This window comes from Osmerus eperlanus, chromosome 16 (genome assembly GCF_963692335.1).
Source record: "Osmerus eperlanus chromosome 16, fOsmEpe2.1, whole genome shotgun sequence".
Taxonomy (NCBI): Eukaryota; Metazoa; Chordata; class Actinopteri; order Osmeriformes; family Osmeridae; genus Osmerus; species Osmerus eperlanus.
This window is the reverse complement of record NC_085033.1, coordinates 594,373-607,707: the sequence shown is the minus strand read 5'-3', so window position 1 is coordinate 607,707 and position 13,335 is coordinate 594,373. Positions and strand designations below refer to the sequence as shown.

Below are 13,335 nucleotides of genomic sequence, written 5' to 3'. Positions count from 1 at the left end.
TTTGAGGCTTTAAGGGGGGCTCATGGGTTAATCGGGGGGGTCGAGCCCCCCTGGACCCCCTGTATTTCGCACACTGGTTAGGCCTACATGTAAATCTTCAGGTGTTGCCACCATTGTTCCATCCACTGTCTGGTCTAGTAGCCTATATTATCACTTCATGCTTCCTGTAACGGAAGCTGTCAATAAAGGTACAAGGATGTCCCTGTGCGTGTGATTGCATGTAGTCATGTAGACTTGCACAAGCATAAATCAGCTGAGCAAGCACAAATTCACTGCGAGCAATTCTTTTTTTTTTGTTGACAACCCTAATAGCCAGTGGCGGATTTAGTGATTTGGGGGCCCCAGGCAAAGACAGGCTTGGGGCCCCATAACTCCTATTCTCACTCTTTTCAATCCATATAATAATTTCTGGGGAAATTGTAGGGAGTGCTTGCTAGCGTCGGTTGCAGATGGGTCCGTTTATTAACTGTAATTTTTACAACTGATATTTCTGTGTATTTTATATAAAAATGCATACTTACTATTTATGAAGATTGCATAGATTTTAAATCATACATTTGTTGCTGCTTCTAAATACAAAGAGTGAAGTGGAGAATGAAACGGTTGTCTTTTCATTTCCCCTGCAAGAGGGAATATTGATAAGCTATAGCAGCCTCAGTTGAAAAGTTGGAACAAACAAAGATAAAGGGCAATACGGTGTAAAACGGTCCTAACCTCAATGACTCACCTTAAGTTTTTCCCTTCTAGTGATATTTTCAAGCAGGCTGTTTGCGTGTCAATGATGCTTCACTCCGTTAAAGATCCTGTAAAGTAAATTCAATGTTTTGCTTCTAAGTACATTATATACGTGTGAAATTAGTTCCTGAAAGCATGTGCAAAGCGCTAAAACGTTGTTGCACTGAAATGTGGAGTTAGACCGAAGAACAGTTTCTCTTCCGTTTCAGATCAGGTTTTAATGGGCGGAGCCAAAAAATGCCCTATCCACGTCATTTCGCCCCATCTACGTCAGATCACTGAATAGCTCCTCCTGCTGTACTGTTATTGTAGCTTACATCAGCTAGCTAGCTAGCTTCAGGATGTCTCCCACCACCCACAATTGCATCTCAAGAACTTCAGCTGCGCTGCAACGCCATTTAACTTCCCTGTTGATAATGAAAGGAAAAATAGGTTGATAGATTTTGTGAAGAGCCACGCTCATGGAAAGCTTCGGATAAACTCCAACAGCCGCCTCTGCGCCACTGACCATTTCACGGCGGACAGTTTTAACACCAGAGACAGACGGGGTTCACCAACACACGGCTTCTCTTGCAGCGCGGAGCCGTACCGAGCATCGCCGTACTGAGCATCGCCCCGCCGGCCGTTCATCCTCCGGTCGCACCTGGACCATCCACCACCGCCAGCAGTTCATCACTCAGTTCTGTGTGCTTGTTATAATTATACTACATAACTTTTCCAGAGGTATCTCTGCTATAATTAGTGCAAACCGCTAACTTGATATTAGGCTACTCGGTGTAGAATGATGGTATTTTGGTGAAATGGTAGCTAATGTGTTAGAAGTAGTTGGAGAGCTCACTGTCTGCTGTAAATGTTTACTCCTGTTTTACAGCACAGGGGAATATTTCATTTATATGCATCTGTATGTTTCACTCATTGAACAAATACATTCTAATTCTATACTGTTTTGTTCGGCTTGACGTAGCGTCCATTATCTGGGTCGTAGGTAGCTTACTTGAGAGAGGCGGCGCCTCCCAGCGAGGGGGCCGAGCTTCAGCTCCTTCAGGCGACACGCCCCCCCAGCCTGGAACCGAGAAGACTGCTGATTTTCTTACGATTTCAAAGCCTAATTGAACATACTTGTCGGTGTTTTTTTTCATTCGAATTTGGATGGGTAGTTAATAACACATTTCTCCTTCTGTGGTGTGGTGAACTTGAAACTCGTTTTTAATTCCACTTTACAGGATCTTTAACCTGCGCCTCGTCCGTTACTGTTTACAACGTTAGCTTGGCTACTTGTTTGGCGTTGCCTTTTCAGCGTGAGATATACAATGTGTGTCGTGAGAGCGTGAGATATGGTTGAAATGCGTGGGTCACACGGCGAAACCGTGAGAGTTGGAAGCTCTGCATTAATTCATTAAGAACCCCCTTTGAAACAAGGTATTGTAACAACATTATCACCGGCAGTATTTCAGATGGAATCGCAATTAAAACAGTACCATCTGTTAACTGAGTATATGCCCCCCAAAAACGTAAATAAGCTTGACATTTATTTAGGGGGAAATGCCATCCATCCATCCATCATCTTTCGCTTGTCCGGGGGTCGGGTCGCGGGGGCAGCAACCTAAGCAGGGAGGCCCAGACTTTCCTCTCCCCGGCCACTTCCACCAGCTCTTCCTGGGGGACCCCGAGGCGTTCCCAGGCCAGCCGAGAGACATAGTCCCTCCAGCGTGTCCTGGGTCTTCCCCGGGGCCTCTTCCCAGTGGGACGTGCCCAGAACACCTCACCAGGGAGGCGTCCAGGAGGCATCCTTATCAGATGCCCGAGCCACCTCAACTGGCCCCTCTCGACGCGGAGGAGCAGCGGTTCTACTCTGAGCCCCTCCCGGATGACCGAGCTTCTCACCCTATCTCTAAGGGAGAGCCCGGACACCCTGCGGAGAACTCATTTCGGACGCTTGTATTCGCGATCTCGTTCTTTCGGTCACTACCCACAGTTCGTGACCATAGGTGAGGGTAGGAATGTAGATCGACTGGTAAATAGAGAGCTTCGCCTTTCGACTCAGCTCCTTCTTCACCACAACGGACTGATGCAGAGCCCGCATCACTGCGGACGCCGCACCGATCCGCCTGTCGATCTCGCGCTCCATCCTTCCCTCACTCGTGAACAAGACCCCGAGATACTTGAACTCCTCCGCTTGGGACAAGATCTCCTCCCCGACCCGGAGATTGCACTCCACCTTTTTCCGGTCGATAACCATGGCCTCAGATTTGGAGGTGCTGATTCCCATCCCAGCCGCTTCGCATTCGGTTGCGAACCGCTCCAGTGAGAGCTGGAGGTCACGGCCCGATGAAGCCAACAGGACCACATCATCCGCAAAAAGCAGCGACCCGATCCTGAGGTCCCCAAACCGGACCCCCTCAACGCCCTGGCTGCGCCTAGAAATTCTGTCCATATAAGTTATGAACAGAATCGGTGACAAAGGGCAGCCCTGGCGGAGTCCAACCCTCACCGGGAACAAGTTCGACTTACTACCGGCAATGCGGACCAAACTCTGGCACCGGTCGTACAGGGACCGAACAGCCCCGATCAGGGAGTCCGGTACCCCGTACTCCCGGAGCACCCCCCACATGAGCCCCCGAGGGACACGGTCGAACGCCTTTTCCAAATCCACAAAACATGTGTAGACTGGTTGGGCGAACTCCCATGCACCCTCCAGAACCCTGCCGAGGGTATAGAGCTGGTCCACAGTTCCACGGCCAGGACGAAAACCACATTGCTCCTCCTGAATCCAAGGTTCGACAATCCGACGGACCCTCCTCTCCAGCACCCCTGAATAGACTTTCCCAGGAAGGCTGAGGAGTGTGATCCCCCTAAAGTTGGAGCACACCCTCCGGTCCCCCTTTTTAAAGAGGGGAACCACCACCCCGGTCTGCCAGTCCAGAGGCACTGTCCCTGATGTCCACGCGATGTTGCAGAGTCGTGCCAACCAAGACAGCCCTACAACATCCAGAGCCTTAAGGAACTCCGGGCGGACCTCATCCACCCCAGGGGCCTTGCCACCGCGGAGCTTTTCAACCACCTCGGCGACCTCAGCCCCAGAGATAGAAGGGCCCCCCCCAATGTCCCCAGACTCTGCCTCCACGTCGGAACGTGTGTTGGTGGGATTAAGGAGGTCTTCAAAGTATTCCTTCCACCGATCCAGGACGTCCCCCATCGAGGTCAGCAGCGCACCATCCCCACCATATACAGCGTTGACAGTGCACTGCTTCCCCCTCCTGAGTCGCCGGATGGTGGTCCAGAACCTTTTCGAAGCCGTTCGGAAGTCATTCTCCATGGCCTCGCCGAACTCCTCCCACGCCCAGGTTTTTGCCTCCGCGACCGCCAAAGCCGCATTCCGCTTGGCCTGCCGGTACACATCAGCTGCCTCTGGAGTCCTACCAGCCAACAAAGTCCGATAGGCCTTCTTCAGCTTGACGGCTTCCCTCACCTCCGGCGTCCACCACCGAGTCCGAGGGTTACCGCCGCGACATGCACCGACCGCCTTGCGTCCGCAGCTCCGGTCAGCCGCCTCAACAATGGAGGCCCGGAACATGGCCCATTCGGACTCAATGTCCCCGGCCTCCCCCGAGACATGGTCGAAGCTCTCCCGGAGGTGGGAGTTGAAGCTCCTTCTGACAGGGGATTCTGCCAGCCGTTCCCAGCAGACCCTCACATTACGTTTGGGCCTGCCAGGCCTGACCGGCGTCTTCCCCCACCATCGTAGCCAACTCACCACCAGGTGGTGATCAGTTGACAGCTCCGCCCCTCTCCTCACCCGAGTGTCCAAGACATTCGGCCTCAGATCCGACGACACGACTACAAAGTCTATCATCGAACTGAGACCTCGGGTGTCCTGGTGCCAAGTGCACATATGGACACCCTTATGCTTGAACATGGTGTTCGTTATGGACAAGCCGTGTCTAGCACAGAAGTCCAACAACAAAACACCGCTCGGGTTCAGATTGGGGGGGCCGTTCCTCCCAATCACGCCCCTCCAGGTCTCACTGTCATTGCCCACATGAGCATTGAAGTCCCCCAGGAGGATGAGGGAATCTCCGGGAGGAGCGCTTTCCAGCACCCCTCCCAGAGACTCCAAAAAGGGTGGGTACTCTGCACTGCCATTTGGTGCATAAGCACAAACAACAGTGAGGACCCGTCCCCCCACCCGAAGGCGGAGGGAGGCTACCCTCTCGTCCACCGGGGTGAACCCCAACGTACAGGCGCCGAACCGAGGGGAAACAAGTATTCCCACCCCAGCTCGACGCCTCTCACCGAGGGCAACTCCAGAGTGGAAGAGAGTCCAGCCCCTCTCAAGGAGACTGGTTCCGGAGCCGATGCTGTGCGTCGAGGCGAGGCCGACTATATCTAGCCGGAACTTCTCTACCTTGCGCACCAGCTCCGGCTCCTTTCCCGCCAGCGAGGTGACGTTCCACGTCCCTAGAGCTAGCTTCTGCAGCCGAGGATCGGACCGCCAAGGCCCCCGCCTTCGGCCGCCGCCCGTCTCGCACTGCACCCGACCCCCATGACCCCTCCTGCGGATGGTGAGCCCACTGGAAGGGGGCCCCATGGGAAAAGGCCCGGCCACCAGGCGCTCGCCATCGAGCCCCACCCCCGGGCCTGGCTCCAGGGGGGGACCCCGGTGACCCGCTTCCGGGCAGGGGCAACTGAGAACCATTGTTATTTTTCTTCATGGTAGTTTTTGAGCCACGCTTTGTCTGATCCTTCGCCTGGAACCTGTTTGCCTTGGGTGACCCTACCAGGGGCATAAAGCCCCCGACAACATAGCTTCCAGGATCATCAGGACACGCAAAGGGGGAAATGGCTAATTAAAAAAAAGTTTGCTGGAAGCGATCATTGTCAGTAACAATGCCAAATTTGGTCTCAGTCTAGAGCCCTGCGTGGAGAAGCTGACCCCGGTAAATTGTGCTACGAGCAAGCTAGCCTAGCTGCTGTTGCTAGCCAAACTTCACTGAGCATCACTGAGCATCACTAGCTGCCGCATCATTAGATACCAGTGGAGAAAAATGACGTTTCCGTCTGTAGTTTCAGTTTGGCAACTACTTGTTTACTCTCCTCTTTTGTCTTTCTCATTTGTGTTCCGCTCGGGGAGTTGCGTTTCATTTAGCAAATTGTTTTTTGCATTCAGTTCACTCTTCTGCTGTCTCATTAACCAACTGATATGACGTGCTTTGCTGCGCAGTTGCTGCAATCGATGGAATAGTCCACAGTAGTATCGGGTGGGAGGGGAAGCCTGCGTTGATACAAATAGAACTAGAGGGTACAATTTCTGTGGAAATTGTAGGGTGTGCTTGCTTGAGTCGGTTGCAGATGGGTCCGTTTAATAACAGTTTTACAACTGATAGTTTTGTATATTTTATATAAAAATGTCTACTTATTATTTATGAAGATTGCATAGATTTAAAAGCATACATGTGTTGCTGCTCATTTTAGGGCTGCAACTAACGCTTATTTTAATAATCGATTAATCTGACGATTCTTTTTTCGATTAATCGATGAATCGGATAAAAAAACAAAAACAAAAAAGCATTAATTTACGGGGGAGTCAGGTGACTGAGCGGTTAGGGAATCGGGCTAGTAATCTGAAGGTTGCCAGTTCGATTCCCGGCCGTGCAAAATGACGTTGTGTCCTTGGGCAAGGCACTTCACCCTACTTGCCTCGGGGAGAATGTCCCTGTACTTACTGTAAGTCGCTCTGGATAAGAGCGTCTGCTAAATGACTAAATGTAAATGTAATTAATTTCCAACCCTTTATTCAAAAACAGAACTGACAGTGCAAATTCACAGTGCTACAATTTTGAAAACGTTCTTAATATTAGCGTGGATTTAATGCCATTTTCCAAGATGAGCAATTTATTTGAGTTTTGTTTAAAACTTTATTGAAAATTGAAAGGTTGTGGAAGTAGGCCAGACTTTATTAGAATAATCTGGTGTATATTTAAGATTTTTTTACACAATTTTGAAAAAGTTAAGATTTGCGAGGATTAAGCTATTTTCAAAGATTAGTGATTTTCTATCATTTTATTTGAAACTTCATTAAAAAAGTAAAGGCTGTGGAAGTATACCAGACATTGTTAAGATACTCTGGTGTCTGAGGTTTTATATTATAAAAGTCTACATTTTTCAAAATGGTATGGGTTGTTTTCACCCGGTCCCTAACACGATGCTGCAAAGTAGCGTCTTCCGAATGTGAGACGAATGTCGAATATGAAACGAACTTCACCTCCGTCAATTAACACACTGTTTCGATGTATTTAGTGTGAAATTCTCCCACACCTTGGATGACTTGGGTCGTACTGATTTCTCTGCCTCCGCCATGTGTTTCAGAACAACGTTACTCAACAACATCTCTCCGATGGCTCCGCGCTCAACGTCTCTCCTCCGCTCCGCGCTCAACTAAACTTTTTTTTAATACTCAAACATCTCCGCGACATATTGAGTGGCGTAATAATCGTGCGACACAACGAATCGATAATGAAATTCGTTGCCAACGCTTTTAATAATCGATTTTAATCGATTCGTTGTTGCAGCCCTAGCTCGTTTACAATTCAAAATACAAAAAAGTGAATTGTAGAATAAAACGGTTGTCTTCTCATTTCCCCGCCTGCAAGAGGGAATAGTGATAAGCTATAGCAGCCTCAGTTGAAAAGTTGTATCAAACGAAGATATTGGGCTATCCGGTGTAAACAAAATGGTCCTAACCTCTATGACTTAAACGTCACCTTTTTCGTCACCAAGTTTTTCCCTTCTAGTGACATTTTCAAGCATTTAGCCCACTCATATTGCATTAATTCATGAAGAACCCTCTTTGAAACAAGCTATCTAAGTAACAACATTGTCACCGGCAGTAGATGATTGAAACAGTACCATCTGCTAACTGAAAATATGCCCCCCAAAAAAACGTAAATAAGCTTGACATTTATTTAGAGGGGAATGGCTAATTCAAAAGAAGTTTGCTGGAAGCGATCATTGTCAGTAACAATGCCAAATGCGACCATTTGATCTCAGTCTAGATCCCTGCACGGTGGAGAAGCTGACCTCGGTAAATTGTGCTACGAGCAAGCTAGTTAGCCTAGCTGCTGTTTGTAGCCAAAATTCACTGTGGGGAGTGTTTGAATGCGCCGGAAATGAAAAACGTTTATTTTGACATCAAGTTTAGGCTGTGGCATTGAAAACAGCGACAGACCAAACAAGCTTGAGTTTAAATATATTATTTAATGTGACATTACTTACTGTACATGGAAGTCTTGAATTGCTTAGGTATGATGCTGCCAGTACTGTGCGCAACAGTCTTACTAGTAGGCCTACATCTATGCATGTCGTATATGAGTCGTTGCTAACGTGTGCTGACGTTGTGACGTTAGGCTTGCACTGATTTCCTTTGCCGACAAAAGACACTTTTTGCCACAAAAACTTAATTCAAACCTAAACAGTGCAACGGATCGTAAATCCCAATAGAAGCAACGCAATCGTGACCAAGACGAACCTTTTGACACAGGTGTTGTCTATGTAGCGCAAATATTGAGGGATCCTTAGGGGGGTAAAATTAATAAAAATTATAAATAATATATATGTGACAGAACAAAGGTTGTGCTCGCCGAAGGTGTGAGCACACCCAATAAACGCTCTGTTGGTATCTTTGTTGATACTTTTGGGGAAGGTTATAACTTTTAAACAATTTGTAATATTAGGGTTCTTCCGGTAGGAGGAAACCTATTGTTTTTGTTAGTATTCTTATTATTTTTCCTCTTCTCCGCTAAATGGTTCAATAGCTCAAAAAGTCTCACCCGATTTTTCAAATTTGGCCCAATGATACAACAGGTCACTCACTACTCCCACACGGCTAGTGGCCCATGTGCGCCCATAGGTGGCGCTATAAGCCACGCCCAAAGTCTACGTGATTTCCCCAGCGCCCCATTACTCCAAAATGCCAGAAGATTGGTATACTTACCTTATTTCTCATGGGGAACAAAAAAGGACCCATAAGGTCCGCCATGATGGATTTTCCTGTACAGCGACATTTTGCAAAAACCTTCAAAATCGATCTCTTAAAAAAAAAACGCTCTCATCCAGAGCGACTTACAGTAAGTACAGGGACATTCCCCCGAGGCAAGTAGGGTGAAGTGCCTTTACCCAAGGACACAACGTCATTTGACACGGCCAGGGAAACGAACCAGCGACCTTCTGATTACTAGCAATATTCATCACTGAAAGTAGCTCAATGGGCTGGGACAGCGATCTGCAAAGTATAAGGTTGTAGGTTCGAATCCAGCCACAATCTCATAATTCAGTCATAATTTTGATTATCTGTTTAGTTAAACAGGATGACATCATTCTGAAATACCATGCGCAATTTCATGCAATTTCACCTTAACCCTCGTGCTGCCTTCGGGTCACATGACCCAAAGGTTCATAACGAACCATCATTGTGTTTACCCAATTTTACCCGATACAAAAACAAATAAAAATACTTTTCTTTTAACATTCGCAATGTGGGGGGTCTGAGACAGCCCGACGGTTAAAAGAAAATGCTTCACTTTGTTTTTGTATGCGGTAAAGTCGCAATACGACGGTGGGTCACGGTGGGTCACGGTGGGTCACAATGACTGATGGGTCAGAACGACCCGAGGAGAACACAAGGGTTAATGTCAACCGTTTCGTAACATTTGTCCCAAAGCTGACCAAAGCTAATAGACTAGACTAGCTCTGCCCGTTCTATTCATACGATCTCAGCAGTTGGTGTGTAGCAGAGAGGATAGAGAGACTGACTAGTAACCTCATGGTCATGAGTTCAAATCCCCATTCAGCCTATTGTTGTTGGCCAAACATGAAGTAGTTTTGCTCTCTTGTTGTCCAACTCTCAATCTTCTACAGTGTACATGTTTATAATATTTAGCCATTTTATGGAGGAACCCGCATCGCTGCTTGCAGCTATATTTATTACAGTTATTATTGATCATACAGTATTTTTATGGAGTCTTTCAAGGGCACCCCTGGCAGCTGGGGGCCCCAGGTGGTTGCCTACTTTGCCTAATGGGTAATCCTGCCTCTGCTAATAGCAGAGGTAGCGGATGTAGTCAAGGTTTATCTTCTTCCCCTATAGTCTTCTCTGACCTACGCCAATATGCATTTTACTTTTTTTAAACGAGTGTTCACTGCCTTGTTGTCAAAGCTTAATATGGGCAGGTCCGCTGATCCTGTTTGTGTCCTTCCTTCCATTCAGGCGAAAACCCATATAAGGTGGATGTGTCACAGATTACCCAGAGGGCTTCACTGCTGCAGAGGTACCTGAGCGACGAGCAGAAGGAGCTGCAGGCTCTGTACGCCCTGCAGGCCCTTATGGTACACATGGAGCAACCAGCTAGTGAGTACACATTTGTTTGTATTGGAAGCGTACGTTTGTGCTTCATTTGTCACTTTAAATGTTTTCTGACATTCAAGCTGAGAGTAGGGCTGGGCTTAATGGCCCAAAATGTTTATCACGGTATATATATTATATATTATTCGTAAGCACTGACGGTAACGGTATATATCACAATATATTAGTTATTCCTAAAATGTCATGACAATGCAATCCGCACCGCAGCGGCTAATCTACCGCACTCGGACGGATTTGGATTGGGTAACTCCGGTGTGTTGCATGAGTTGAATTTCCTTCCTTTTGCAGTGCTTTGCCACGGAAGAGCGACTTAAGCGTTCAACAGTAGCCTATGTTTATGGGATCGCAAGAACAAGAAATAAACAATTATTACGTGGCTGAGTATTCGATTCTGTTGGCCTACAATAAACATTTCACAATTCTAACCAACCTGGCATTGGATTTGTTAAACGCATTCTGGTAGATGTTCATATTTGCGCACATGCATGGCATGAAAAGATTGATAGTGTTTCCGAATTTGGCTAGCACAATTCGACGACACAACTTAGAGTAGGCTACTGTTGGTTGGTCGATGTCGGATAACTACATTACATTTACATTTAGTCATTTAGCAGACGCTCTTATCCAGAGCGACTTACAGTAAGTACAGAGACATTCCCCCGAGGCAAGTAGGGTGAAGTGCCTTGCCCAAGGACACAACTTCATTTTGCACAGCCGGGAATCGAACTGGCAACCTTCAGATTACTAGCCCGATTTCCAAACGACAGAAGAGGCCCCCCTTTTTTACCAATTCTCCTTCGTCCGCCAAATCAACCCCACTGGTGTTATTTTCAGACATCATTAAAGCTTGCTTACACTTGCCAACAAAACCAGTTTACTCCAATGAATGTTTCCTTCCTCTGGAGTTGCGCTAGCTTGTTTGTTGACTTTAAACTAGCCCACTAGGCTGTATCACTTGACTTGACTATTTTATACCAACAGAAACACTTTACTTAATACATTTATTAATAAATCGTGATATCCATGATATGCAAAATCCATATCATGGCACAACGCCATACCGGCATACCGCCCACCCCTAGCTGAGAGTAGGTGTTGGAATGAGTTTCCTCTAATTGACCTACATCTATCTTTCTTTTTCTCTCACTCCCTCCCATCTCTCTCCAGACCTCCTACGGATGTTCTTTGACACGCTGTACGACGAGGATGTGATCAAAGAGGAGGCCTTCTACAAGTGGGAGTCCAGCAAGGACCCTGCCGAGCAGACTGGCAAGGGTGTTGCCCTCAAGTCCGTCACTGCCTTCTTCACCTGGCTCCGTGAGGCAGAGGAGGAATCTGACAAGGACTAAGGACTAAGCTGAGAGACTTCGCCGCTACAGCAAGGGGGGGACATTGTAAGGGGTAGAGAGAAGAGGACTCTAATGCCTGAGAGGCGGACTCATTTGATCCTCAATGAGGAAGATAATTTTGAGGGAGTAGAACCATGAAAAAACAATTTCTCTCCTCCTCGTTCGCTTCTTCCCTCTCTATTGCTTCATCTCTTCACGTTTGCTTATTATAGGCAAGTGTCCACCGAATTAAATAAACCTGAAAATTATTCAGCAGGATTGCTTTATAACTATGCGTTAAAACGTCATTGCGTAAATGTCAACTTCTTGAAAACAATACAAACCAACACGCTGCTCTTTTTATGGTTCTAGATTAATTATATTATGCAACATACTATATGACACAAGCTGTGTCATGTAGCATGTTCCCAGGACAGGGTATCATGCCAGTTGCGCATGATGTCCGATAGAACAGAGCTCATGTCTTGTCTGGGTTTTTTTTTCTTATTGGAGTGTGCAGCATGGTTGACGTGTGTTTCTATTGATGATATGATAGGAGGGTTCTCATGAATATGTTGCTGATTTCATCAACAAACAAAAACGGTGAATAGTATTTTTTTTGCAGAACGTAGGAGATTGTATACTCCTTTGTCGTTTACTACAGAGGGGACCTGAAAGAATAGAACCCCTGAGGATTGTGACCTTGGACTGAAGACTACTAGGGGGTGGTCTATTATGCTTCCTTAAAGCCATCCCTCCTTCCACCTCCTAGTAATCAACCATGACATGGTGGATTCTGCATATTTTACCTCTCGTACTCAAACGGACTGTTGAGGCTCTTAATCTCCCCACCCTTGGAGAGAAGGCCTATCGAGGACTCGAAATGACAGATCACCATTAAAACTTGAAAAACCTACAGAGATCGTCTTGATGGGAAGAAAATAATAATTATACACAGAAATGACCCGAAAGCCTTTTCTACTCTTAAGTGGAAACACATTTCAGGAGCATTCTGTAAATATATATAGAAAAAATGAGAAAAAAAGTTTTGTCTGTTTTATTTTGGAAATAAAGAGAAATTGCCGAAGTAATGCCATGTATCTTTGTCCAGCAGAAGTGGCAGTTATCCAGATGCAGAAAGGTGCTTTAGATGATTGTTTTATTGGAATTTTGTAAATACTTTTGCTTTGTTTATTATTTAAGAAATTATTGCTTCTTTTTGCATCGGAAACTGGAAAAGATAAGGAAACTGAGCATTGCAAATAAAATACTTACAAGTTGCCGAGCAAAGCTTGGATGGTCTTGTGTATTGTTTGAGTCTGACGTGAGTGCGCTGTGTTTTGTGTTTGTATCCCATCTGATCTTTAGTTTTGTGACACACTTCTCAGTCATATCCTGCCAATCTTCTCAAACAGATTTTGTTCACTAGCCTTTGTTAGCTAGTGAACGAGTTGGCATTCGAGACGGCTGAACATTTTAGTTCGACTAATCGAGAGTAGCCCATGATCCTAACTAATCCTCATTAGAGATGCACCAATCCGACTTTCAGTCCCGATACCGATGCCTGGGCTTTGTGTATCTGTCGATACCCGATACCGTTGTTGAATTAATAATAAACTGTATACCTTCCACCATGTGAAAGAGACTGAAGGCACCAGACTTTCTTAACTAAACATTACTTTCCTAACTAAGACAAAAACCGAAGTACAAAGTCCTTGTAAACATTTTCAATTATAAATTTAGAAAGATTTGAGTTATGAGTTTTAAGCATGAGTGCAATGCCAGAACAGATGAACCACTGTCTCTGGGTGCTAGTCACAGAAGGTACAATTAAAAAGTATATCCTTTTTAAAC

General features: G+C 46.3%; 1 protein-coding gene across 8 annotated transcripts in view; it reads left to right on the top strand.

Annotated features, from left to right (window-relative positions):
- eif4g1a (eukaryotic translation initiation factor 4 gamma, 1a) overlaps positions 1–12,778 on the top strand; it is a 61,284-nt gene extending 48,506 nt beyond the window's left edge. For 7 of the 8 annotated variants that reach the window (XM_062481659.1, XM_062481665.1, XM_062481662.1 and 4 more), the window contains 2 exons: positions 9,998–10,138; positions 11,321–12,778. In XM_062481659.1, the coding sequence (XP_062337643.1) occupies positions 9,998–10,138; positions 11,321–11,502 (323 nt within the window). In that variant the 3' untranslated portion in view covers positions 11,503–12,778. Of the gene's footprint in view, positions 1–9,507; positions 9,537–9,997; positions 10,139–11,320 lie in introns of those variants that run through there. The other variant, XM_062481664.1, reaches the window with a different exon arrangement.
- The last annotated feature ends 557 nt before the right edge of the window (positions 12,779–13,335 follow it).